Source organism: Macadamia integrifolia, unplaced genomic scaffold, assembly GCF_013358625.1.
Source record: "Macadamia integrifolia cultivar HAES 741 unplaced genomic scaffold, SCU_Mint_v3 scaffold134, whole genome shotgun sequence".
NCBI lineage: Eukaryota > Viridiplantae > Streptophyta > Magnoliopsida > Proteales > Proteaceae > Macadamia > Macadamia integrifolia.
Window position 1 is genome coordinate 597,870 of NW_024868167.1, and position 23,464 is coordinate 621,333.

The following is a 23,464-nucleotide window of genomic DNA, read 5'->3' on the forward strand; positions in this document are numbered from 1 at the left end:
TCTAATACTGTAGTGCAGTAATTTATTTTTTTTATTTTTTTATTTTTATTTGTATTTTTTTTTTGTAAATTGAAGAGGCCAAACCTGGGAGAACATTACAAAACATGATTCTATTGTAGTTCATGTAATCGAAATAGGTATCGTGTACCATATAATTCAGATCTGAAAATTGCCCAAACCAGCGGATGATTTGGTTTATGGAGATATATATGCTTCAAAGTATTTATAAACAACAGTCTCCAAGCAAGAAGCCAGTAATATAGGTCCTTAGGACCAAATGAGAGAAGAAGCACGTAAATACTCGAATATAGTACTGAGTCCATCCAGGTACTAGTAAATGCTAATTAAGTCTTTCTATGAACAAAAAAAAAAAAAATTAGATAATGAACTCAATATCATTACAATGGCTTCAGACTTTTCTTTCTAAAAAGTTCCAAAAAAGTTCATCATACATTTATGTTTAAATCAAGCTTCTTGACTACGTCAAGAACATCTCTCAACATCCTCATATGACCCTCAGATTCTTTTATTGCACCGTTCAAGTATCCTTTGATATAGTCTGATGAAGGGGAAGGAGATGATGAAGTTGATGTTTCTGAGCATATGGACCTAGGTGGAGTCTGGTAAGTATCACAACTTGGGTTTGAACTTGATATCCATTCAAACATTCCACAACCTTTGTTTTCAACCTATAAAGCAAATATAATCATTTTATAAGAATACAAGAAAATAAACATTCAAATCTTAAACATCTGAAAAAAGTTTACAAAATTAAATTAAACAAAAAATTTAAAAAATCCATACCCCAGTTGATTGTGGACAGCACCAAAAATATCGACCATAATTCGCACTTGTTTTCGCAGTTCTGACCTTACATTGACCGTTCCCACAGTCACACATCTTAAGATGGTCAACCCACATGAAGAAGTGACAATTCATTGAACATTTAAAAAATTTCCTTCCAACATGTGACCCTGACTTAGAAGTGAAAACTGAGCAACCTTTCCCACAGTTCTCACACTTTGCAATATCACAAGCGGATATATTCGATGTCATCTGTAAGTTAACACAAACATTTTCAATACTCTATATGCATAGAAAATACTATTAAGTACACCCTCCATCTGAGTGATGGACAAAAAATAGGAGACTTCAATGGCACATAAACCAAATAAATTGGCAGCTCCTGCAATCCCTATATATACCATACGAAATAAACAATTATATAAATGGACAAATAAGAATGATGTTGTCCATATTTAAACCTTGAAATCATTCAGATAGAAACACATGAAGTACCAGTGTCTTAACCTGTCTTAATACTACATTTAATCCATTGTCACAGACTTAACATAAACCAAAAAGTTACTTAAACCAAACAGATACATTTTCTTGCTCAATAAAACCATTGTCGGGTATCCATCCAAACACTTACTTTTATCACCTCAATTCTTCTCAATCTCTGGCAAGTACATCTCAAGCAGATTTCGCCTATCTTCTACTTTTGTTCCCAAGAAGATAATGGCAGAATTCCGCTTGGCCATGAAATATTCCTTGGCCTTAAACTTTTGTTGAAAATTGAGGTCTGGAATGGCATCAACAGCATCTATAATGGCTCTCCCAAATTCAGACTGAGATTCACTCATTACCATCTTCTCGATTGAGTTAGCAATCTGTTTCAATGGACTTACCACCTTTTCAGCTACACCCTTCTTCCTCTTTTCTCTGCCACTATTGACGGACCCACGAGGTCTTCCTCGCGAACGACTGGTACTACCAATGGGAGTGGAAGGAACACTTTCTTCTTCTTCAATAGGTTCATAGTCAACACCATCATTGTTCCCTATTCCCTCAACATGAGTACCTGTCACGTCCATCATAACTTCAGTGGCAGCATCAGAGGGGACTGTTGAATCATTCCCAGTTGCCATCTCTTTCCTTAGCAAAGCTCCAACTTCAAGGTGAATTGGGAGCACACTATGTTCCTTCCAATACTTTTGTTCTTTTTTCTAGCAATATAAAGGACAATGTCAATGTGCTTATGTTGTAAGTAAGAAACAAAAAACGCACAATTATATAGAAAGAACAATTTAAAGAATCCCATTATACCCTATATTCATTCCAGAAGTGTTGAGGAGCATCAAATCTCAATTCAGATGCATTCCAACCCAATCCACTTTGCTTCTGTAGGTCACTCAATGCTCTAAGCCTTTGCTTCCAAATCCGAAAGTGGTTTCTCACTTGTTCACAGTCGTAACTAGTAAAAAATTTCTCCTTCAGTTGGTTGGCAATTGCAATGAACATTTGCATGGCTGTATACCTGATATGCAAATTGATCTCCATGGCTGTATACCTGATATGCATTTAGGATTGAGTTCAGCCTTCCAACCTAAGTGGAAGTGGAAATCATATAGCTAAATCCAATCACCTAAAAAGAAACTTATTCTATATTTCTTGTGGCTGAAAGAGGATTAGATAATGCTTTATCATTACTTATTTTTTGAGCTGACAAGAAGTTTTGTTTTATCTCTTCTCAAGCATGGAAGTTGAAACAACCATTATAAAGTGTAAGCTACCCAACCATTCACAGCTGCCTTACTAGTAGCCAATCGTTTCAATTATGTTCCCTACTAACCCAGTAAAAGAAAAAAAAGGAAGCCCTAAGACCCAAGAATCACAGTTGAGTGAATTCCAAGATTATGGAGTTCATTGAAGGATACAGATGTATTCATCATTTAATCTTTTCCAATCTCAATGGCTTTTCCAAATATTAGGGGATTAACACTATGAGTCATTATTTCATGTTTGGTTTTATTGGCGTAGACAGGTTGGAGAATAAAATTTTCAGACTCAGTAGGAGACCTTTTCTAGGCTTCTGCATGGTTCTCAGTTCTATACACTAGGGATAAAAGCCAAACCTGGGAGAAAATGTCCGGCTAATGCTTCAACAGTTCTTGACACTAACAGATAGCTTCAACAGTTCCTGACGTGAACAGATCCTCAAGAAAATGAATGAGAGAGAGAGGGTGTGAGAGACTAATAGCACTTTAGTCTTTTCTTTTTAGAGTCAGAGTCTGTCTTACTCAAACTCTTTAAGTGTATGTGAGGTACTACAGCCTCAAAACAAATTTTGATGAATGAATTGATGAATTTGTTGCTTTCCTGGTCTTTGGATTTCAGGCTTAGAGCCTTGGACATTCGGGGATTTAGATGTTTACTCTGTGGATTCTGAGTGGTGCTTCAGTGGTTTCAGAAGTGAGACTTTGGTGGATTCCAAGCCTGCAATCAGGTGGATTCCTGAATGATTATCTTTCCCTAATCTCTATTCAATCCTCCATCTCATACCAAGTTAGGTTTTCTGAACTGTCTTCCCCGTGATTGCTATTCTGTTAGAATATTCTAGTTTAATTTTCAGGTTAGTTATAGTTCCAGTTTTGGGGTTAATCTTAATTTAACTCTGCTGATTTTTGGTATTTATTTGACTTACTAATTACAAGTTTCGGATTTTGTTTATCTCTCAGTTTTCCAATCAATTTTAGGAAACCTTCTCCAACTATTATTCTTCCAATTCTGGTTTCTTGGCTCTGATTTTAAATTTCTGTTTCCTGGTTTCAGTTCTTTGTTTGGTTATCTCTGTAATACCTTGAGTGTGCTCTGTCTTAGAGCCCCAAACTATCCATCGATTTTGCAGTTCTTTAACTGTCCTATTTCCTATAGGATTCTTTCGTAACATGAATCTAGCTATCAGTTTTCAATCAAACTTTACTGGAATGTTCCCCTTGATAAATATTTCACTCAACCTTTTGACCTAATCAGATTTATATTCATTAAGTTATTGATTTTATCTTAAATCTAGTTGTTCCTTATCCCTGCGATAGATGCAATGAAATCAATTCTGTTTTCAGTCATTCAACTTACAGTAAGAAACATATCACATAATCATATATTGTTTCACCATAGAAGAAGAAGAAGAAGAAGAAGAAGAAGAAGAAGAAGAAAAACTGAAACCGAATTTACATTACAGTAAGAACATGGTTCCAAAGAAGAAAAAAATCACATAAATGTCGAAATCTAACCTTAAATCAAACTTCGATTCTAGTTCTTCAAACCTTGGAGTCGATCGTCTGATTTGGAAATAGGGTAAACCCTAGATATGAAGTTACAACCTGAAAAATAGAAACCGAACTTCAATAATCCTAATAAAACACAAATGAAGCCCAAGAATACAAAGAAAAATACAAATAAGAGGGGAATCTCACCTTCAATCAACTCGGTTTTAGGTGTTCTTCTCAGATGCGAGCTGGCATGGCCAGAGGGTAAATGTTAGAAACCCTAGACACAAATAATGAAGAAGAAAAAGAGAAGGAAGAAAGAAGAAAAATACGAAGAAGAAGAAGAAGAAGAAAACTAATACGAAGACGAAGAGGAAGAGGAAGAGGAAGAGGAAGAAGATCTCGAAGCAGAAGAAGATGAGCGGAAGAAGACGAAGACGAGAAAGCAGAGGAAGCAGAGGAAGCAGAGGAAGCAGAGGAAGAAGAAGAAGAGGAAGCAGAAGAAGAAGAAGAAGAAGAGGAATAAGAAGAAGGAGAAGAAGGAGAAGAAGAATCGCAGAATCTTACCTGTTGCTTCACCGTCGCTGAACCTCGGTCGGACTTCACCGGGAGAATCGCAGGATGATGTGGAAATGGATTCAACTTGAATCCATCGCTTTTATACGAACCTCCGGAATCGTGACTCGATTCCGGATTAACCTCAATAGGTTAATCCGGATGAATCATGGTTTTTAGTTGGTTACCCTGATTCTACTGGCCACCATGACTCCGAACCGATTTTTCACAAAAATGAACCAAACGGTTTAATTTAAATTGGAAACTGATTCCCTGGGATCTGGTCCGATGGATAAATCGAACCAAACGCCCCCTTAGGGTTTAAGAATTAAGACAGACTCTGGAAGTTTGACGACTTAGGGATCCCGTGGGATAGTCGTCGGTTCGAAAATCGGTTGCCATTTCCGTCAACATGGACGTCGAAATGGAGATTTCGCCGAGCTACTTCGACCCTGAAGATCTTAGTACAAGAGAGCAGTTTCGCCGATACGGGTTAGTCCCTCTTACTCCGCCACGAAAATTTTCCATCTTGTGTCTTTTTCCCCTTTCCGGGAAGGATTATCTTCATTTAGTTACAGAACAAACATGACGCCTAACAGCGTCCTCGAACTGTTCTGTCTTGGGTGACTATCACGATACATAGTTTCGATATTTTTCCCATTCAAGGTTTTGATTTGACTGAGAAAGCGCAAAATGAGGACAAATTAAGAGAAGACGTTAATGCAAGTTGGTTTTTTTTTTTTTTTTTATAAATATATATATAATATCAGAACCACTCCCCCCCCCCCCCCCCACAAAAAAAAAAAAAAAAAAAAAATGTATTCACTAACAAAATAACCAGAAATTATATGTTGTTGGAACAAATCTTTTCAGAATGAATCGCTATTCGAGCATACTGGGTTATTTTATCATGTTCTGCTGTTCTTAACGATTGAAAGATCCATTTACCAGAAGGAAAGACTGGTGCCCACCAGAGAGGACGTCCTTCCTGGGTGGCTGGCCATATCCTGTCGAATTGTCTTTGAAATTTGGGAGGCATGGACTTTGGAAAGCATCTTAGGATTTTCATCATCAATTGGATGCCTTCATGTTTCTCTGGTAGACAGTATTGAATTACATCTTTTGTTATTACATTACGCCGTGAAGACTTATTTATATTAGTCGACTTTCCCCACATCTTTTGGTTTACGCATATGTTTTTTTTTTTTTTTTTTTTTTCGGGGCACTTCCTAGGCTTTTCATTCATCCATCCTTTACGAATGTTAAACTTTGTGAAATTTTCCTATAGCAACCTACTTCAATTGTGGCTACTTTGGTATCTCCTAGTGTCATATTTGGTGGTCTACCTATCTGCTCTGGGTTTTCCCCCCCCTCTATTTACAATCTTGTGATGGATCAAAACTAATAACTTATACCATTGTTATTTATAATAGATGTATGTTTTAACATTTATCCTAGTTTTAGTTTTTAGTTGGTTCATGTAGAGCATGGGTCGTGAGTGATTCTATTCCATGTTAAATATTCACAGGAAAAGGCATCCCACTTCAAGCATTTCGCCACACCAAGATAGTTCAGCTTCAAAGTTTAGTGAAGCTGGGATTTTGTATGATGGGCATAATATTCAGAGACCACCTAACACTGCACTTTTCCTTGAAGAGATTAAACGAGAGGTGGAAAGTTTTGAAGTTGATGTGTTAGAAGGAACGCCGGATAAGGCACCGTATTCAGTCAAAAGGAGATCATCAGTTGAAGGCCGCGGACTGTTAGAAGTGGATGGTGGGTTCAATGCAATCCCACAAGTTGGAAGTTTGTTACTAAAATCTTGCAAGCGTGAGCATGAAGTGTTGGCAGATTCTGGAGAAACAACTTTTGCGTTATTTGAATCATTACTTGATTCTGCAATTCAAGGTTATGGAAATTCCAGATTGTCTTTGAGTTTGTTATTGTGTGCATTCAAAACCTTTGACATCTCAATTCCATCTTTTTTGGGAACATTTATTGTGATTTAAGACTTACTCCTTTTGAGTTGTGTTGATTTCTCAAGTTGCTTCAGCTGCACTGGGCAGTGGGTGGTGTGTGGACATTTATGTGTGATGCCTACGTCAGACTTGTATTTACAATAGTGAACATACTTTAGCAGAGTTGAACTTGAAACACCTTTCTTTTATTCATATCTACATATTTGGGCATTAGAATCTTACATGAGAACTTGGTCTGGTATTGTACAGTATGTTAGAATTTTCTATCTTTTGAATTTTTTTGTATATCACTGAATAAACTCAATAAGTGACGTAAACTATTTCTTATGTGTTTGTAACCATGTTATTTGAATTGCCTCTGTTTTTCATGTTCAAGGGTAGTTAATAGATCTGTAATGTAACTAGAATAAGAAATTGGGGGTGGGTTGTGGTCCTTCTCAGTCTGGAGGTTTGTTTGTTGGATTTGGTTGTCTATGGGATAGGTTATTCCGTTGAACCGCAGTAGTGTCCTTTTGACAAATTGGTTTGTGTTTGGATCTCATTCTATGGCGGTTGTATGGGGTTGAATGGTGTACATTTTTCTCAAGCGAGTTTGGGTGTCACTGTAAAGATTTAATGGTGATGATGACAGTTTGGTGTGGATTGCTGGTTGGAGGAAAATCGGTTGTCTTTGTTGTTGTTTGGGTTGGTTGTATGAGATGATGCAGTTGTGAGGACTGTCCATAGTTCGAAGGCTGTTTTGTTGGCGTTTGATGGAAGTTGATTTGCCAAGGATCAGCGCAGAGATAAGCCAATACTTCTCTCTTTATTATGGATTATGCTGTGCATATCCTTATGTCTTTGTACTTGTGCACTATTTAGATTTTCTTCATATATATATATATAATATTGCACGTGCAATTATTGCCATTGTGTGTGTGCACACACACATACATACATATTGCCCCTCCCACCCAAAAAATAAGAAGCTAAAGTTCCTCACTCTTTAATACTCGATTGGTTCCATTGTTTGGTGAGTCAAATGAAGCTTTTGAAAATATTTTTGGGTCAATAAATAATTCATTACCAAAAGAATAAAATGATACAAGGAACCCTAAAGAAGGGGAAAGGACAATACAAGAGAGCTATACAAAGCTATGCAAAGCCCAACCGTCAAGGAGCGGCGGCAAAGGGCTACAATTTTTTTTTTTTGCTTTCTAATGACTTTGTACATTCTAAGTTCATGTATTTCAGAAAGTTGAGTGTTTCATCACTTGACATGTCATATAGTTTTGTCTTTACTTGCTCCTTTTTCTTGGTCAAAGTTTAATGCTGCTAGGAGTTCGGTGTAAATTTTCATTCAAGTGAATTCCACTTTGTCTGTCTTTTAATTGGGAGTTTGGCGAAAAGCTTTTGATATTTGTGAATTCCGTGTTGACTACCTTGTAATTGACACTTTTTATTGCAGGATTGATGCCTATCCCTGATCTGATATTACGGTTTGAGAATGCATGTCGAAATGTTTCAGAATCAATTAGGTGGGCTGTGAATGTGTATTTTGTTAGAAAAACTTGTAATGTACTCTACTATATATTGTAATTTTCCTAGTGGATCGTCTTTTCATTACCAATTTTATGTTTCATTGTTCTGTTTCTCTTTGTATTTTTGCAAACATTTGTACGAAGTTCCCTTATGAATGATATTTATTGGATGCTGCAAATGTGTCTACATTGATGATGCATCTGGATTACAGTTAGTTGTAGTTGTCTGACCATTTTCTGCACAATTGATGCCGTCACCACCCTATCTCTTCCGACTGGTAAAAAGAACATCGTTAAACATTGTCCATTTTCTGCACAGTTGATCCCACCACCAACCTTTAGTTTATTAAAACACACATCAAAAATGCTAGTTTTGTTTGTACCCTAGGTCGGTAGTGTACGACATACCTTGCTCTATACTTTCTCAAATATAGCCTATGCTACACATAATTTAGTCCTATACAACAATAAAAATTTAGCCTTAGGTCGGCTACGTGGATCCTTGCTCTCCAATCAGCTCTATTTTGACATCATACTTGTGCAAGGTTTAAGGCCCTAAGTATCCACGTCTTTCCTCACCACTTCGCCTAAGGCTATCTTAGGTCTAACTAGCCTTTTTAGATCCTTCAATTTGAGTAAAATCACTAAGGGGCACGCTTGGTCCAACGGTATGGTACAAATGTTGCGACTTGGTGGTCAAGCAGTCGAAACAACCTCTCGACATTCTTGGGGTAAGGCTATGTAGTTCTCATCCCCCGGACCTCGCACATGCGGGAGCCTCGAGCACCAAGTATGCCCTTTTTAATCTTAGTCAAATCACTCCTCCGTACTGGAGCATCCAAAGGCCTCCGATGGACATGGCCATGCCAGCTCAAATGATTTTCTCATAGCTTTTCATGCATCGAAGCTACCCCAAACCAGCTCTAATATGACCATTTCTTACTTTATCATTTCTAGTTTTTCCATACATCCATCTCAACATCCTTATTTCTGCTACACTGAATTTATCTACATGATACTTCTTAATTGCCTAACATTCTGCACCATACATTATAGAGGTCGTTGCTTGGAGCAATGGCAAAGGGCTCTTTCCGCCTGCGCAGTGGTGCAGGTTCGAGTCCTGGGAACCAGCCTCTCCGTAAAGGGAGTAAGGCTGTCTACCTATATACCCTCCCAGAACCCTGCTTAAGTGCGGGAAACCTTTGTGCACTGGGTAACAGCTTTTATGATGTCCTATAAAATTTTCCTTCAAGTTTTAAAGGAACACATCGATCACGTAACACTGCAGATGCACCTCTCCACTTCATCCATTCTATTTTAATTTTTTGTGAAACATCGTCCTCTATATCATCTTTATTTATGATTCAGCCGAAACACTTAAAATTATCACTTTGCGGAATCTCCCTCGTCAATTTTCACCACCGCATCATTATCTGTCCTGGCGTTTCTAAAGTTCACATCATAAACTACATCTTTGTTCTACTTATCTTTGACCTTTTGATTCGTAGTTTGATCTCCATGACTCCAACTTGTCGTTAATCCCTGTCTATGTCTCATCCACCAAAACAATATCATCAGCAAAAAACATACACCACAAAACATCATCTTGAATGTCTTTGGTTTATTAAATTTATTCATCCATAACACTTCTCTTCTCTAGTACAGTCCTGATTAACTCTCTAGAGACTATGCCGTAAGCTTTTTCTAGGTCAATAAAGACCATATAGAGTTCCTTCGTGCAATCTCTAAATTTTTCCATGAGTCTCCTAAGTAAATAGCTTCTGTTGCGGGTCTTCCTGGCATAAAACTAAATTGGTTGTCTGGAATAGTAGTTTCTTTTCTTAGGTGGGTTCCAATAATCCTCTCCCATAATTTCATAGTATGACTCATTATTTTTATGCTTCTATAGTTGTTGCAGCTTTGAATTTCATCTTTATTTTTGTAAATCGGAACCACAATGCTTCTCCTCAACCAGAGAACAACCAAAATTCACCCAATAAGAGACAGCAACAGTAATCCAGAATTAACCAGTAAACAGTCTTTGAAAACCAGAAGTACCAAACCCAGAATTCTGGAATGTCGAATAACAGAAATTATACCAGTTAACAAAATCAATCAACAACAGATTTAGGACAGAAAACAGATCACAATCAGTCACCCCAGATCACAGAAACAGTATCGATCTGTCAAGACAGTAACACTGTGGATAAACCAACCCAGTAGCAGTTTTAGCATCAAACTAGGAACTATTTGAAGTACTAACAGTCTTCAACAATCAGAACATATAATCAGCAGTCCAGAAACCAGTATTCAGATCAACAGAACATAGAATCCAGAAAATAGAAACTTCAGTCCACTAAAAGACAAAACTAAGGAGATTTTAAATAACTCAACAACCATAGGTCAGAAAGGCCTCAAAGTAGGGTTGATCCTTAGTGGTGTATAGGTGAACCATCGACCAGAAAATAGGAGTAATCCGACAACTATAGCTGGTACTTCCAGTGAGGGGCGGATGCTCTATTTTGCAGAAATTTCTGGGCAAGTTTAGAATTCACATACCTGGTTTTTGCAGCCTTAATAACCCATGAAATTACATAAGAACTTAAAGAGAATAATACTTGAAGCAGACCTCCTGGACTTCACGCCGCAAGGAGTCACTTGGATCGCACACCAAGTCTTTCTTCCTCGATCAAACACAAGGGAACAACCATGGATACCCAGCGGCAGCAATAAGAGAGTTGTTTTCTTATTAATCAAAATTGTGGGCATCAGTAGCAGCCCTTCTTTATTTATAATGATGGGGGGTGTTTACAAATAATAGCAACTCAAAAGTTACTAAATTTGAGTTACTAAAACTACTAACATGTAATTACTAAAAAATTGAAATTGTAAACTAATAAAAAAGGAAACTAAATAAAACTGGAATTAGAAACTAACTTTTGACGGAATTAGAAACTAACTAATGACTGAAATTAGAAATCCCAACTAAAAAGGAAACTAATGAAAAAGGGAAACTAACTGGTAATCCCGTACTCAATCTTAGGCCCCCCTTTTAGACCTATAAAAGTGGTCCATTACACTCAAAACACATGGGATCAAAGGCCCAATATGTATGGAACCCAATCCTAGGCTTATTCCTAATAAAATACGTATTTTTGGGTGATTAATCTGCATCAACTCTCCCCTTCTTGAAAAAATTCATCCTCGAATTTTGCAGTGATGAGGTGGAAACATGTCCGCAGCAGCTTTAACCAGTCCCAAACAAAATTCTGGTTGCTTGTAGACTTTTGGGAGGTAGTCTTCAAGGCGTGGAGCTTTCTCTTCAAAGAACCATGATGGCATAACAAACTCTATATGCACAACCTCTGAATCAATACCAACTGTGAATGTCGTGTGCATAGAGTCGTCAATGTTGGTAACCTTCTCATCAAGGATTGGAACAAACTCTTCATTCTCATCATGAATCTCAAAGACTTGTTGTGGAGTTCTTTCAAACACTACCTCATCTTCCACCGCTTCAGTCTTCTCTACTATACTCTCTTCAATGTAGAACTCTTCAGTGGAATCTTCTATCTCTTGACTTTCTGTCCTTAAAGCTTCAAGAACTATCTCTTCTATGTGAACCTTGACTTCAAGTTCTTTTGGTTTGAATAGAGGTATCTTCACTTCATATAGAGGAACTGTGGCTCTTGGGGGTGCTGAAGTGTTAGGTTTAGTGGCATTCTTCTTGACTTCCCTAGCTTGGTAACCAAACCTTCTACCTGGTTGTGCCATAAGTTCCTCTGCTCGAAGAGCCTTGTCAAAGCAACCTTTCACTATATACACATCAGCAACACCAATTCCCCTATTAATTTTAGCTTGTAATCCTAGTCGAAACCGAGAAAGTAATTGCCTCTCATCTCCTAATGTCTGTACGAGAATAAAGTGCATCAAACTTATTCATATACTCTGCAACAGTCATAGTCCCTTGACGAAGAGAGTTCAGCTGATCTTGTATGCGAGCTCTGAAGTTGTGTGGCAGGTATTTGTCAAATAGCTCAACTTCATCTCTTCCCAACTAGTAAGGTCTCTACCACGGTCTTCGAACTCTAACTCATAGGTTTTCCACCAATCATGAGCAGCCTCAACTAGCTTTGCAAGAGCTAGTTTCATCTTCCGTTCCTTAGGCAAGTCATAATAATCAAAATAATCATCCAAAGCGGCTACCCAATCATAGAACAATTGGGGGTCATGTCTACCATCAAACTCCTTTTGATCGAGCTTGACTTTCTTTGAGTCTCCAGAGTTCCTCTGATATGTGGGACGTTCAGTCTCGAAATAACCCCTTACATGTTCTTCAAATGTAGGTTGCACTACAGGAACCCTCTATGGTGGTCTTAGATTAGGGTTTGCCCTCTTGTTAGCCAACTGAGCGGCTACATTCAGTGGAGCTTCCACTTCGGGTGTTGTTTGTGAACCACCGATAGGCTGTTGTGGTGAGGTCTCGGCAGCCAACAACCTTGTATTCAAGTCAACTCATTTAGCTTCCTGTTCAGCCTTCATATTCAGTAGCAGTTCCATAATAGAAGCTAGGGTGGGAGTGTTGTTCTCAGCCATGCTTTGATACCACTTAATGTAGGACTGGATTTGAGAACCAAACCAGACCCAAAACTGCAGGAAATTATAAACCAGAGAACAACCAAAATTCACCCAATAGGAGACAACAACAGTAATCCAGAATTAACCAGTAAACAGTCTTTGAAAACCAGAAGTTTCAAACCCAGAGTTCTGGAATGTCGAATAACAGAAATTATACCAGTAAACAGAATCAATCAACAACAGATTTAGGACAGAAAACAGATCACAATCAGTCACCCCAGATCACAGAAACAGTATCGATCTGTCAAGACAATAACACTGTGGATTAAAACTGAAATTAGAAACTAACTTTTGACTGAATTAGAAACTAACTAATGACTGAAATTAGAAACTAATTAACCCCATCAAAGCCCAACTAAAAAGGAAACTAATGAAAAAGGGAAACTAACTAGTAATCCCGTTTTCAATCTTAGAGCCCTCATTTTAGACCCATAAAAGTGGTCTATTACACTTAAAACACATGGGATCAAAGGCCCAACATATATGGAACCCAACCTTAGGCTTATTCCTAATAAAATAAACATTTTTTGGTGATTAATCTGCATCAGATGGGGGCTAGATGCAAGACGAAACCAACAATGCGACCAAGGTCTTCAAGGTGCCCGCCAAGGCGTCCAAGGTGATCAAGGTGCCTGTACAGCTAGGTAACAACGCCTTGACATCTATATTTAATATCATAAATTGTCAAAAGTGTTACAACTTATAGACACTTAGGTCCTCTTGAAGCTCCAATGAAACAGCAGTCACTGGATGGTGATTTGATTTCCAAACGAGCAGCCAGAATAGACACAGGAGGAAGGAGATCGATCAGCTTCTACTTACAGGAGATATATATTCAGAAGTATGTCTGCAAGCAATCCATCCTCAAGTTAATAGCATATTTCAGCAGCAGTAACTCCAATTGATTGATGAATAAAACCAGAAATAGAATGAGCACTCACACAGGGAGATTGATTGACAAAGAAAGAAGAAGATAGAAGAGAGGACAGGGTCCTATCTCAGGTTGGGCCTCTCACCCAATTTGCCTCTCAAAGGGGAATGACCAAGAAAATTCAACTTTTATTCAATAACCAGAATTGTGCCAATGTGTAGGCCTTGCGTTGCTTTTATAGAAAACCAAAATCAATTCATAATTTACCTAGAACTGTTACAATCATAACTGAACTAGGAAACTAACTACTTAGCTTGTACAACTTAAGTGGACTAAAAAGACATGCTGATTAAATACTTAAAACAATTAGACAAATAAAAGACATTAAAAGACATGTGCTTAGTTAAACAACTTAAAACAATTAAAGACTCCCTAAACACATGTGCCTAGTAAAGCATTAAAGATTCCCCAAGTCTAACTAGCTCAGGCTAGCTAGTGAAATAACCAGCCTCTCACCTATGGCCTTGGTCAGTCTTTCACTGACCTTGGCCAGTCTCTCATTGACCTTGGTCTCTCACCATAGCTGAATCTCACAGCAACAATGCAAAAGCTTCTTTTTTCAGAACTCTAAATCTTGGGGGCTATGGTGCAGCACCTATTTTTTTTAATAGTCTGAAACCTCTCTCGCATGGAAGGAAGATTCTTTACAAGATATCAACCTAATAAAAATAGAAACTAGCCTAGCATGCTTCCTAACTTCTAGACTGACTAGCTACTTGAAAATAGAAACAAAGATAAAATAAAATCTTTTTAAAACCTCTCACCCAAGCCACTTAAAGGGGTCCCTTCATGGGCACAACCTGGGCCATTAGTTGGGCCTAAAACTCAAACCACCAGGCCCATTAAGGCTGGCCATGCTGGTCCATGGCTGGCCCATATGGGGGCCAAAATTGGATGGCTTGATAGGAGCAGGACTGGCTGTTGTGGCCCCTCTTCAAGCCCCATTGTCCTGCATCACATGTTCTTGGACTTTTTGAAAAGCATCAATTATTTTCTATGGTGATCTTTGAGGAAGGAAATGGGTCAAGGAAGGCAAATATTGCAATAATTGAGCAATTGGGGTTTAGAAGTTAAAAAGAGGGTATTGTTTCTCTTTTATTAAATTATTGTAAAATTATGAAATCAGGTTAATTTCATACCATTTGTTAGTCACATTGGGCAATGTTTAGATCTTTGTTTTGATGGAGATGTTTGGAAGGTTGACATAAAATTTCAGAGATCTTTGGGCTTTCACCAACTCTAGAGGCCTTTATGATTTCAGAAATCTTTGGGAAGTCATCTTATAATGTCATTGATTTCAGGAGTTTTTAACCTTTGTTTTTCTTTTGGGGTGGGGAGGGGCGGGGGTTGGGGTTGATAAAGGTCAAGTTAATAGTATTAGCATGTCTCTGATATATGAATTAATATAAATTTTAGGAATTTAATTACAGCTTGATTTAGAAAATATAGAATCTTGTATACAGCGAAGAGATTTATATGAATAATTTTTCCCGTATTTCTTTTTTGTTATTGTTTGTATGTTGATGCTAAAAAAATTGCTGTGCCTAACATTACAATAAGTAGTACCAATTGTTCTTGGTTACAGTTCTACTTGGATATTGCCATCATGAGCTCAGAGAGGATGCAATTGAATATGTTTGCTGATTTAAAAGATTGCGAATATTGGAACTGTCAGCTGGTGTGATTTGTGCATGCTTTTATTGTACACTTATCATCTTGTAATTAGATGACATTGGCCCTTTAATAATTATGTGACAGCATCCTGTGCATTATTTTTGTAGGTATGGGTCTAATGGGAGGCACCGGGTTGTGGAGGATAAATTGATGAGACAGAAGGCCCGCCTGTTACTTGATGAGGCAGCTTCTTGGTCTCTTTTGTGGTGCCTATTTGGGAAAGGAAATACATCTCTAACCATAAAACATATTTTTATGTTTATTATTATTTTTTTAATATTAGCTTTGTAATGGAGTTGTTAGATGCTTTGTGGTCTTTAAATGCTAACACCATTTTCTTTTGGAAGCTACTTATTGATAACTGATTTCCATATGGGTTTTAGTCTTCTTTAGATTGCAACTATTCTTTTGTCTGCTGAAGAAAATTCTGCTTTTGATCATTCAATTCAAGAATGACTGTAGAAGTATGCTTGCACGCACATTGTAAGCACTACAAATATCATATTTTTGTTTCCTCACTGAATATGATCCATCCTGTAATCTTTTCTACTTATTGACATTAGAAAGTATAGAGCTTTTCACTCTATTTCCAGATGTCACAATTAAATCATGTAAGATCATCTGAGGTACCACTTTTTACTGGTCATTTATTCAAATCTCAGTAAATTTATTGATTCAAACTGAGATTTTCTAGGTAATTAGGTTTCGACTGAAACCTGGTATATTTCTGGTCCGACCCCGAAAATGTCATGGGCTGGTTGAAACTGGTAGAAACTACCGAAACTACCAAAACGTCGGAACCTGATATTTTTCGGTTGAAACCGGTCGAAACTACTGAAACTGGGTTGCTCGAAACTCGGTTTTGGTCGAAACTGGTCTGGTATGAAACAGTTTCGACCCATTGTTTCGTACCGATACCTGTCAAAATTGAGATATCTCAGAAAGTTTTGACTTAGATAAAGAGCATTGCTTTTGAGTTTTTGACTCTCACATGCAGTCAAAATGGTGTTGATTAGTTTGTTGAATGGCTGATCTTTTGTGCTTGGCGTCTTTGAAATGATTAGCTACCATTATTTTTGTCACTTGATCTCACTTTCCTTTTCTTTGGTTCTTTGACACAATCTGTTGCTAACTGTATGTTATCTTGAATTCAGGCCACATGGTGTTTAGGAATTCTCTAGTTCTGCATGGGTTTGGGTCATAGTACTAGGTTTCGGTTTCGACCAGGCTGGGAACCGAAATGTTTCAACTGAAACCGAAATTTCAGTCGAAAACTGTGTTACAAGTCTGGAATCCTGCAACCAGATTAGAGAAGAGGAAGGAGAGGAGAGAAGAAGTAAGAGAGAAGAGAGGAAGAAAGTTGAGAGGAAGAGAGCTGAGAAGAATAGAGTTTCTTGTTTTTTCTTCTTGTTTTGAGCTCTAAAGCCCTTATACCTTATATAGAGGATGTGGAGAAGAATAAGTCTTCTTCCCACCAAACTCTTATCTACCATCATTAATGCCCTAGCTCTCATCTAATATCATTAATGGAGGAGGCTGCCACCTATCTACATATCTTTGACTATCGTGGCAGCCGCCTTTTATTGACAATGGCTCTCACTTAACATTGACAATGGAGGAGGCAGCCACCGAGCTTTGACAATGAAGGCAGCCTCCTTTGTTGACAATGGTGGGAGCCTTACTTAACACTACTAAGATTAAAATACCCCTAGAAACTCTACAACCTGTACATTTTTTGCCCGAGTTTCGATGGCTGGTTCGGGGGCCAAATGGCCAAATTTGGTCATGAAACTTATTGGATACCCTAATTTACGCCCTCTAAACATAGTGGATCTCTTAGATTTAAAAAAATCACATCCAAAATGGTATTTTGACTTCAGACCCTATGTTGGTAGTGTATGCTGTATACATTCTCTAATATGGCCTATTCCGCACAAAAGAATGAATGGACATCAAATTATGAACCATTTGATAAATCGTGCATTTTACATTGTTTGTTGCAAAGAGTCATATATATCAGAGTCAACAATAGTACAATTCAAGCAATGAGTCACCGTAAGTCCATACTAGAGTTCTAGACTCCAAGACCAAAAAGAGTTTCAGGTAGACTCATAATCACAGGATGCATGCTGTTTTGTTCCTACAAGGAGTCGAAACCAAAGTATTTTGTTGAAATTTTGAAATATGCTTTAGTGCTCATCAGTCCTATACTTCACCGGTAAAATTATTTGCCAAACCCTAGGAGTCCATTTCGGAGGAAGAAACACTTCTTATGGGGTTGGGATTTTGTGTGTGAAAATACATAAGATACCCCATCGTTTACTTTTGTTTCAAGTTCATGGATTTTTTTTTTTGGGGGGGGGGGTTGGGGGGGGGAAGGTTGAGGGGCTGAAGTCTGGTGTACTTAGACTAGCAAACCTTTCTCATTGTTAGTTTTCCCCTTCATTTATTTCAGACACCTTAGCTTTTCTTGCCTTAAATAATTCATGTAGACTTTTGTAGAATAAATCTGTCTACATTTTAGTCGCAGGATTCTTCAATTTTGTGCATGTAAATTCTTTGGTTGGTTTTGTTTCTTCCACATTTTACCATTTTAGCCCTGTTGATTTTATCTGAAGCAAGTCTTTGGCTATTATTGCAGGCAATGATGAACTTCCTGAAGACCTAATTTTGGTATCATTTATTTTTTTGTTAAATTATTATTTTCAAAAATTTCTCTCAAGTATGGTTTATAAAAAAAATTAAAGGGCAGCTTTGGAATGTGGGTAGATCCTTATTTTCATTCATTTACTATCTGAATTGGATAGTGGACATCCCATTTAATATGAAAGAGGCTTAGAATACAAAGTCTTGACCCTGTCATACATGTTTATTTTTCTCAAGCTCAACTTGTGGTACCATTTTATGCCTATAATTACCACACATGCATAATCCTTATAAATTATATATGCGTGCACCTTGTTGTGACCATGGTGGTGAAGTGAGAAGTTGTAACCTTCTTTTGATTGCCCCTTGTCTAATTCTCAATTGTTATTTAAGTGTGGGTAAAAAAAGGATTTCCAAAATAATTTGAATACTTATCATTATGTCACTTTCAAGAGCTGTCATTGTCCATGTCAATTATGAAATGACAGGATTTACTCTCACTGAAAAAAGAAGAGTGATACTAAAATGTCAAAAAGGTATGGTTACAACTTCTTTTTCATCAGTCTTGGTTTCAACAAGATTTTTCCATTATATATGGGTCAGGATATACAAGGAAAACTGTTATTGACAGTTGAAATGTGCTATGATTTGCAACGTCTGCAAACATGTGTGGGTCCATATTATAGAGAACCCATGCCTAACTCACTGGTCAAGTATTAGCTCGAAACAAGCAAGGGAAATTGCTTTAGAAGCGAGTTTAAAGTGATAAAAATTACATAGATGTCACTAGATTCTATTACTGGGAGATGATACTCTTGTAAATTTATGAAATCTGAAGTAACTTTTTAACCGCTTTCGTTGATTGTTTTGGGCTGAAATTTGACTAGCGAGATGGTTGTGGGTTGTGGTATCACATGAACATATTGGATACCCCTCTATTCCTGCTTAGAATTTTATATTTTGGCATAATAGCTGTATTCAAATAATTGAATTGGATACTGATTTGGATGTGAATAACTAACTAATCCTTCGACAGTCCTACTTTCAAGTAGTATATATATATATATATATACACTCAGATCCCCCCTTCTGATATTTCATGTTGTCTTTGGACAGAACCCAACAACTTCGCATTTAGAGGCGTGCCAGTTTGTTATGATCGACCATACAGCGCAGTTATGTCTCCGGATTGTTCAGTGGCTAGAAGGTTTAGCCTCTAAAGCCCTTGATTTGGAGAACAAGGTCTGCTGTCTTCTTCTGTTAAGAATGCAGAGCATCTTCTAATCATTTTAAATGGCCATCTTTTGTTTCTTTTTATGATTTGGCTCTAGATTGTTATTAAGATAACCCAACTAATGCTCGATGTTGGTATCTTATTCCCGAGAAATCCAAGAAGGATCCTCCTTGGACTTTCATGAAGGTTGCCGGGTTGCCTTATACTTTCTATATTCTGTGCCTTTAAAATTAAATAAACTGGCCAGGGTTGGGAGCTGTTTTGCAGCTCATGTCTGTAACCTTGTGAGGGTAATTGCTACAAATCAAATGGATGTGCTGAGGTTAAGTTAAAAATTGAGTAGACCTTGTGGGAATGACTCACTTTCCATATTTGTTTGACATGCTCTAATGTGATGAATGGACTGCACCACTCTTTGCAGCTAAAAATGAAACTCAGTAGATTGGGTGGTATTGGAGTGTAACCAATTTTATTTTGTTTTAGGTTGGTTTGGGGTTGCTGATTTTTATCATATTCGAGTTTTGGTTTATCTTTTTTTTATTTTGGGAAATGTAATTTGAATTTAGATATTTTTAACTCTTTAAAGGTAAAGAGTGATTTATCTAAAAAAGGAAAAAGAGAGAACTATAGTTCCCACAGGAAAAAGGATATAATACATCCCTGAAACTGCTTTAGGCTCTTTCTACGGATCCAATCTCTTACCACCTGACCTCTCACTTATGGTTCTACGCGAACTGTTCAATTTTAGTTCCAAATCCAAAAATTCTGAGGTTTTTCCTTTTATACTAACCAGATTAGATGGTGAAAGGAAGACATAGGGTTCTCACTTGTTCTGTTTTTGTTTTCCTGTTATTCATTTGTTTTTTCTTAATTCTCTAATTTTGAGACAAAGGCTTGGAGTTCTGGGGATAAGCCTACTTTTTTGCCGCCTCTTTATTAATCTTACTAGCTGTTTCTTTCAGAGTGTGCTGCTTTATTTTTCTGTTATTCATTCTTTTCTTAAACTTAAAACTTTGGAGACATGCTTGGAGTTGTTAGGGATATGATTACCTTTTCCCCTCCTCTCTTGTCGATGTTAGAAGGTTTTGCTTGCAGAGATTCTGTATACTTTATTTGAAAATTTGCTTGAGACTGAACTGGATGTGGTTTACGATGAAATAATGAATTATGCAGGTTCGAGAATGTCATGTTGGTTCCTATCTACCCAGCTCTGGTATTTGGCATAATACTCAAAGGTTTCTGAAGAAAGGCTTCTGTGATCCGAATGTTGTTCAACACTTGGACTTTGATGCCCCATCACGTGAAATGGCTCAGCAAGTCCCTGATGACAAAGTGCGCTTACACATGGTCATTCTAGACTTGTTTTGGTTGTGAACTGTCCTAAATATGCAACATGTTGATTCATATCTGACTAACAAAATTAGAATGCCCTGCTACTCATTTGTGATAAAGTTACTAGTTGGAGATAAATGTATACACTTGTTATATGCTGAACTGTTTCTTTATTTGTGCACATCCGCTGTGCAAGTGTGCATGTCCAGATGTAACTATGAATTCTGTGCAATTGTTGTTAACTTGTTACGGCCAAATCCATTTTCTTTTTTGGGTTATATATATGACCTGTATTGGCACATTGGGTGATTCTTTGGGAAGAGAGCAGGAATATCAAATGCTCTGGCAACAGGTTTTATCCACTTTTAGAATTGAAGCTGTTTCTTACCTTTTCCATTATTTGTCTACACTCTTCTTTCTTTTACAATAGGAATGTGAGTATTAGACCAGCATGCTTGTTGAATCTTAATGTTGATTGATATCAATGAAGTCATGAAGATGGGAATTTTTTTAGAGGACTTGGGGAGAAGCTGTATAGTTATCCCTTCTCAAAACTTAATCAGATGTGTCACTTGAATTTTTGTGGTTTTCTATCTCCGTGCACCCAATTTGTATCATCAGTTTCTTTCCCCTGTTATTATTGTTATTATTTTTTCCCAAGTTACAAGCCAATTTTATTAAAATACAAAGAAGAGTACAAAGGGGTGTAATGTGGTTCTGATTTTAAAGTAAAAAACCAATACCAAGCGGGATCAAATGCAGCATGAAAAATATCCATATTTGAGAGAAATTACATAAGATTTTATCAAAAGACCAGTTCAGCACAGAACCCTGGTTGAATGTCTATTTATTGAGTATAATAATTGCTGGAAGTCTCAGCTTGATCCATTGGCTGGATCTGAAGTTATGGAGGATTTCTAGTGACACTAGGATAGGGCAAATCTGTCAAACACTCAAACTAGGAATCAGAATAATGATCAGATTACAGAATTATGAAACCCAGCAAAAACGTGGTTTGTGATAATGAATTCCAATGACACAGATCAGTATATTTGAGATATTACTGACCGCTTAAAATTTCTGAAACCAGAACTTGAATAGTTGAATCGTACTTGTAGATCTCCTTGTTCCTGCAGTCCTCGTGAAGATAGGATAGCTCTATCTCGGGAACCAGAACTGAAACTCAATTGCAGGTTGTGGAAGAAGCAGACTATTGATCTAATAATCTTCAAAGAACAGGGGCAACAATACCTGGGCTTCTTGACACAAGGTTTTGATTGGGTTGACCAGAATCACCACCAATCACACCTTGATTCATCCCAGTGAAGAGCTTTTGAATAACCACCGAACCGATGGCAAAAGCCAAACTTTATTCATCAAATTTGTGTAAAATGGAGGTCTCCCTTACAAACTTATATAGAAGACTCTAAACATACTCAAACGCTAAAAGGGAAAGGCTTGACCCAATCCTTATTCTACCTCTCCTGGTCTTGCCGTATAACCCTCTTAACATTTTCATCTCCGCTACACTCAATTTATTCAAAAAAATATTCTTAACTGCCCAACACTTCACTCCATACATCATAGTTGGTCATATAACTGTCGTATAGAATTTTCCCATGAGTTTAATAGACACTCTTTTGTCATATAGTACTCCCGACACACTTTTTCTATTTCATCCACCCCACTTTAATCCTGTGGGCAGCATCATCCTCTATGCCCCTCCTCTTTGTTAATGATGTACCCCAAGTATTTAAAACAGTCACTCTAGAGTAGCTCATGTTCCCCAAGTTTCGCCACTCCCTCCCCTCCTCTAGTTTGACTGAATGGGCACATTATATACTCTGTCATTGTTCTGGTTATCATAAAGCCTCTTGATTCCAAGCTTGATATTCATAGTTCCAGTTTAGTATTAATCCCTTCCACTCTTTCTTCTATCAAAACTATATCATCAACGAATAGCATGCACCACGAGATTGAATCTAGGATGTGCCTGGTTACAACTTATATTTTTTTTTACTTAAAAATAAATTTTCCAATAATATACTGCCCTAATGAAACAAAATCAAATATGTTATAACATAACAAGCATCATATGTGCATCAAAACAATTTGAAATTACTTTCATATTTTTCCTTTATTTTTCAAATCAAAACAAATTATTTTTCCTTATTTTTTATTTATTTTTAATTATTTACCAGCCAACACCATGAGGCTGTAGATTGGTCAGCAGTGATTAACATTAATATATACAATAGAGCCCCATCAAGCCTATATTAGGTTATTACCATACTTTTTTCAAATTTTTTTTGTTTTGTTTTTGTTTTGTTGATGGAAAATGTATTTTTCTAATCAGAAAAATCCGACGCCGTGAGGTTGTAGATCGGCCTTTGGTGTTTGACATATAAAAATTCATCACGAATAAAGAGGTATTTATCTTAGGTTTTGTAAAAAAATACTTTTGGGAGGAAGTGGTTTACCTGTTCAACTTGAATGTGTGTAGATCTTCAACAATGACAGTCCTTTGACTTGAATCTAGTTTGGTACTTGTCCTTCAGGTGATGATGTGGCAAAAATTTGAACTTGGAGACCAATTTGAGCTTTTGCGGGTAAGTAGAAGCGAAACCAGCAAAACCCAACGAGATGAGGTCAAGATTTCGACCCCATCTTGCAAGACATGTGTTTATATAGTACTAGATTTGTATCATTTCGCTGAAATGACACACATAAGGCTCCGAAGTTCCGGTGAAATGCCAAAATTTCGAGTGAGACCTTGTATATTTCCCATTTCTCCACTAGTTTTGTTCGGTTGAATTTTTTTGGCAAAATTAGCGAGATATTGGTGAGTTTTTGAACCATGTCCCTCAGTCTGTTGAATAAAAAACTCTTGAAGTCACAGATTT

At 37.3% G+C, this 23,464-nt stretch overlaps 2 protein-coding genes and 1 long non-coding RNA gene across 5 annotated transcripts in view; 1 reads left to right on the forward strand and 2 right to left on the reverse strand.

The window, feature by feature from the left end:
• Positions 1-1,420: 1,420 nt before the first annotated feature.
• LOC122063488 lies at positions 1,421-2,163 on the reverse strand. Its single transcript, XM_042627188.1, has 2 exons — positions 2,110-2,163; positions 1,421-2,009 (listed from the first exon to the last, which is right to left on the reverse strand). Exon 2 carries the CDS (start codon positions 1,929-1,931, stop codon positions 1,446-1,448), a length of 486 nt encoding a protein of 161 aa, XP_042483122.1. The 5' UTR covers positions 1,932-2,009; positions 2,110-2,163; the 3' UTR covers positions 1,421-1,445.
• A 1,802-nt stretch (positions 2,164-3,965) lies between these two features.
• LOC122063489 lies at positions 3,966-4,733 on the reverse strand. Its single transcript, XR_006135354.1, has 3 exons — positions 4,620-4,733; positions 4,260-4,300; positions 3,966-4,166 (listed from the first exon to the last, which is right to left on the reverse strand). It is a non-coding gene; the product is annotated as an uncharacterized LOC122063489 (long non-coding RNA).
• Positions 4,734-4,898: 165 nt separating this feature from the next.
• Positions 4,899-23,464, forward strand: part of LOC122063487 (nuclear pore complex protein NUP107) — a 65,501-nt gene continuing 46,935 nt past the window's right edge. Inside the window, exons 1-7 of one of the 3 annotated variants that reach the window (XM_042627187.1) lie at positions 4,899-5,099; positions 6,136-6,515; positions 8,034-8,103; positions 15,457-15,572; positions 17,991-18,022; positions 19,112-19,237; positions 20,403-20,576. In XM_042627187.1, the coding sequence (XP_042483121.1) occupies positions 5,020-5,099; positions 6,136-6,515; positions 8,034-8,103; positions 15,457-15,572; positions 17,991-18,022; positions 19,112-19,237; positions 20,403-20,576 (978 nt within the window). In that variant the 5' untranslated portion in view covers positions 4,899-5,019. The remainder of the gene's footprint in view (positions 5,100-6,135; positions 6,516-8,033; positions 8,104-15,456; positions 15,573-17,990; positions 18,023-19,111; positions 19,238-20,402; positions 20,577-23,464) is intronic. The other 2 variants (XM_042627184.1, XM_042627185.1) reach the window with 2 other exon arrangements.

Bases quoted from the DNA above. Each gene is read 5' to 3' on its own strand.
- LOC122063488 (XM_042627188.1), bottom strand. From the start codon at position 1,931: ATGGCAACTGGGAATGATTCAACAGTCCCCTCTGATGCTGCCACTGAA.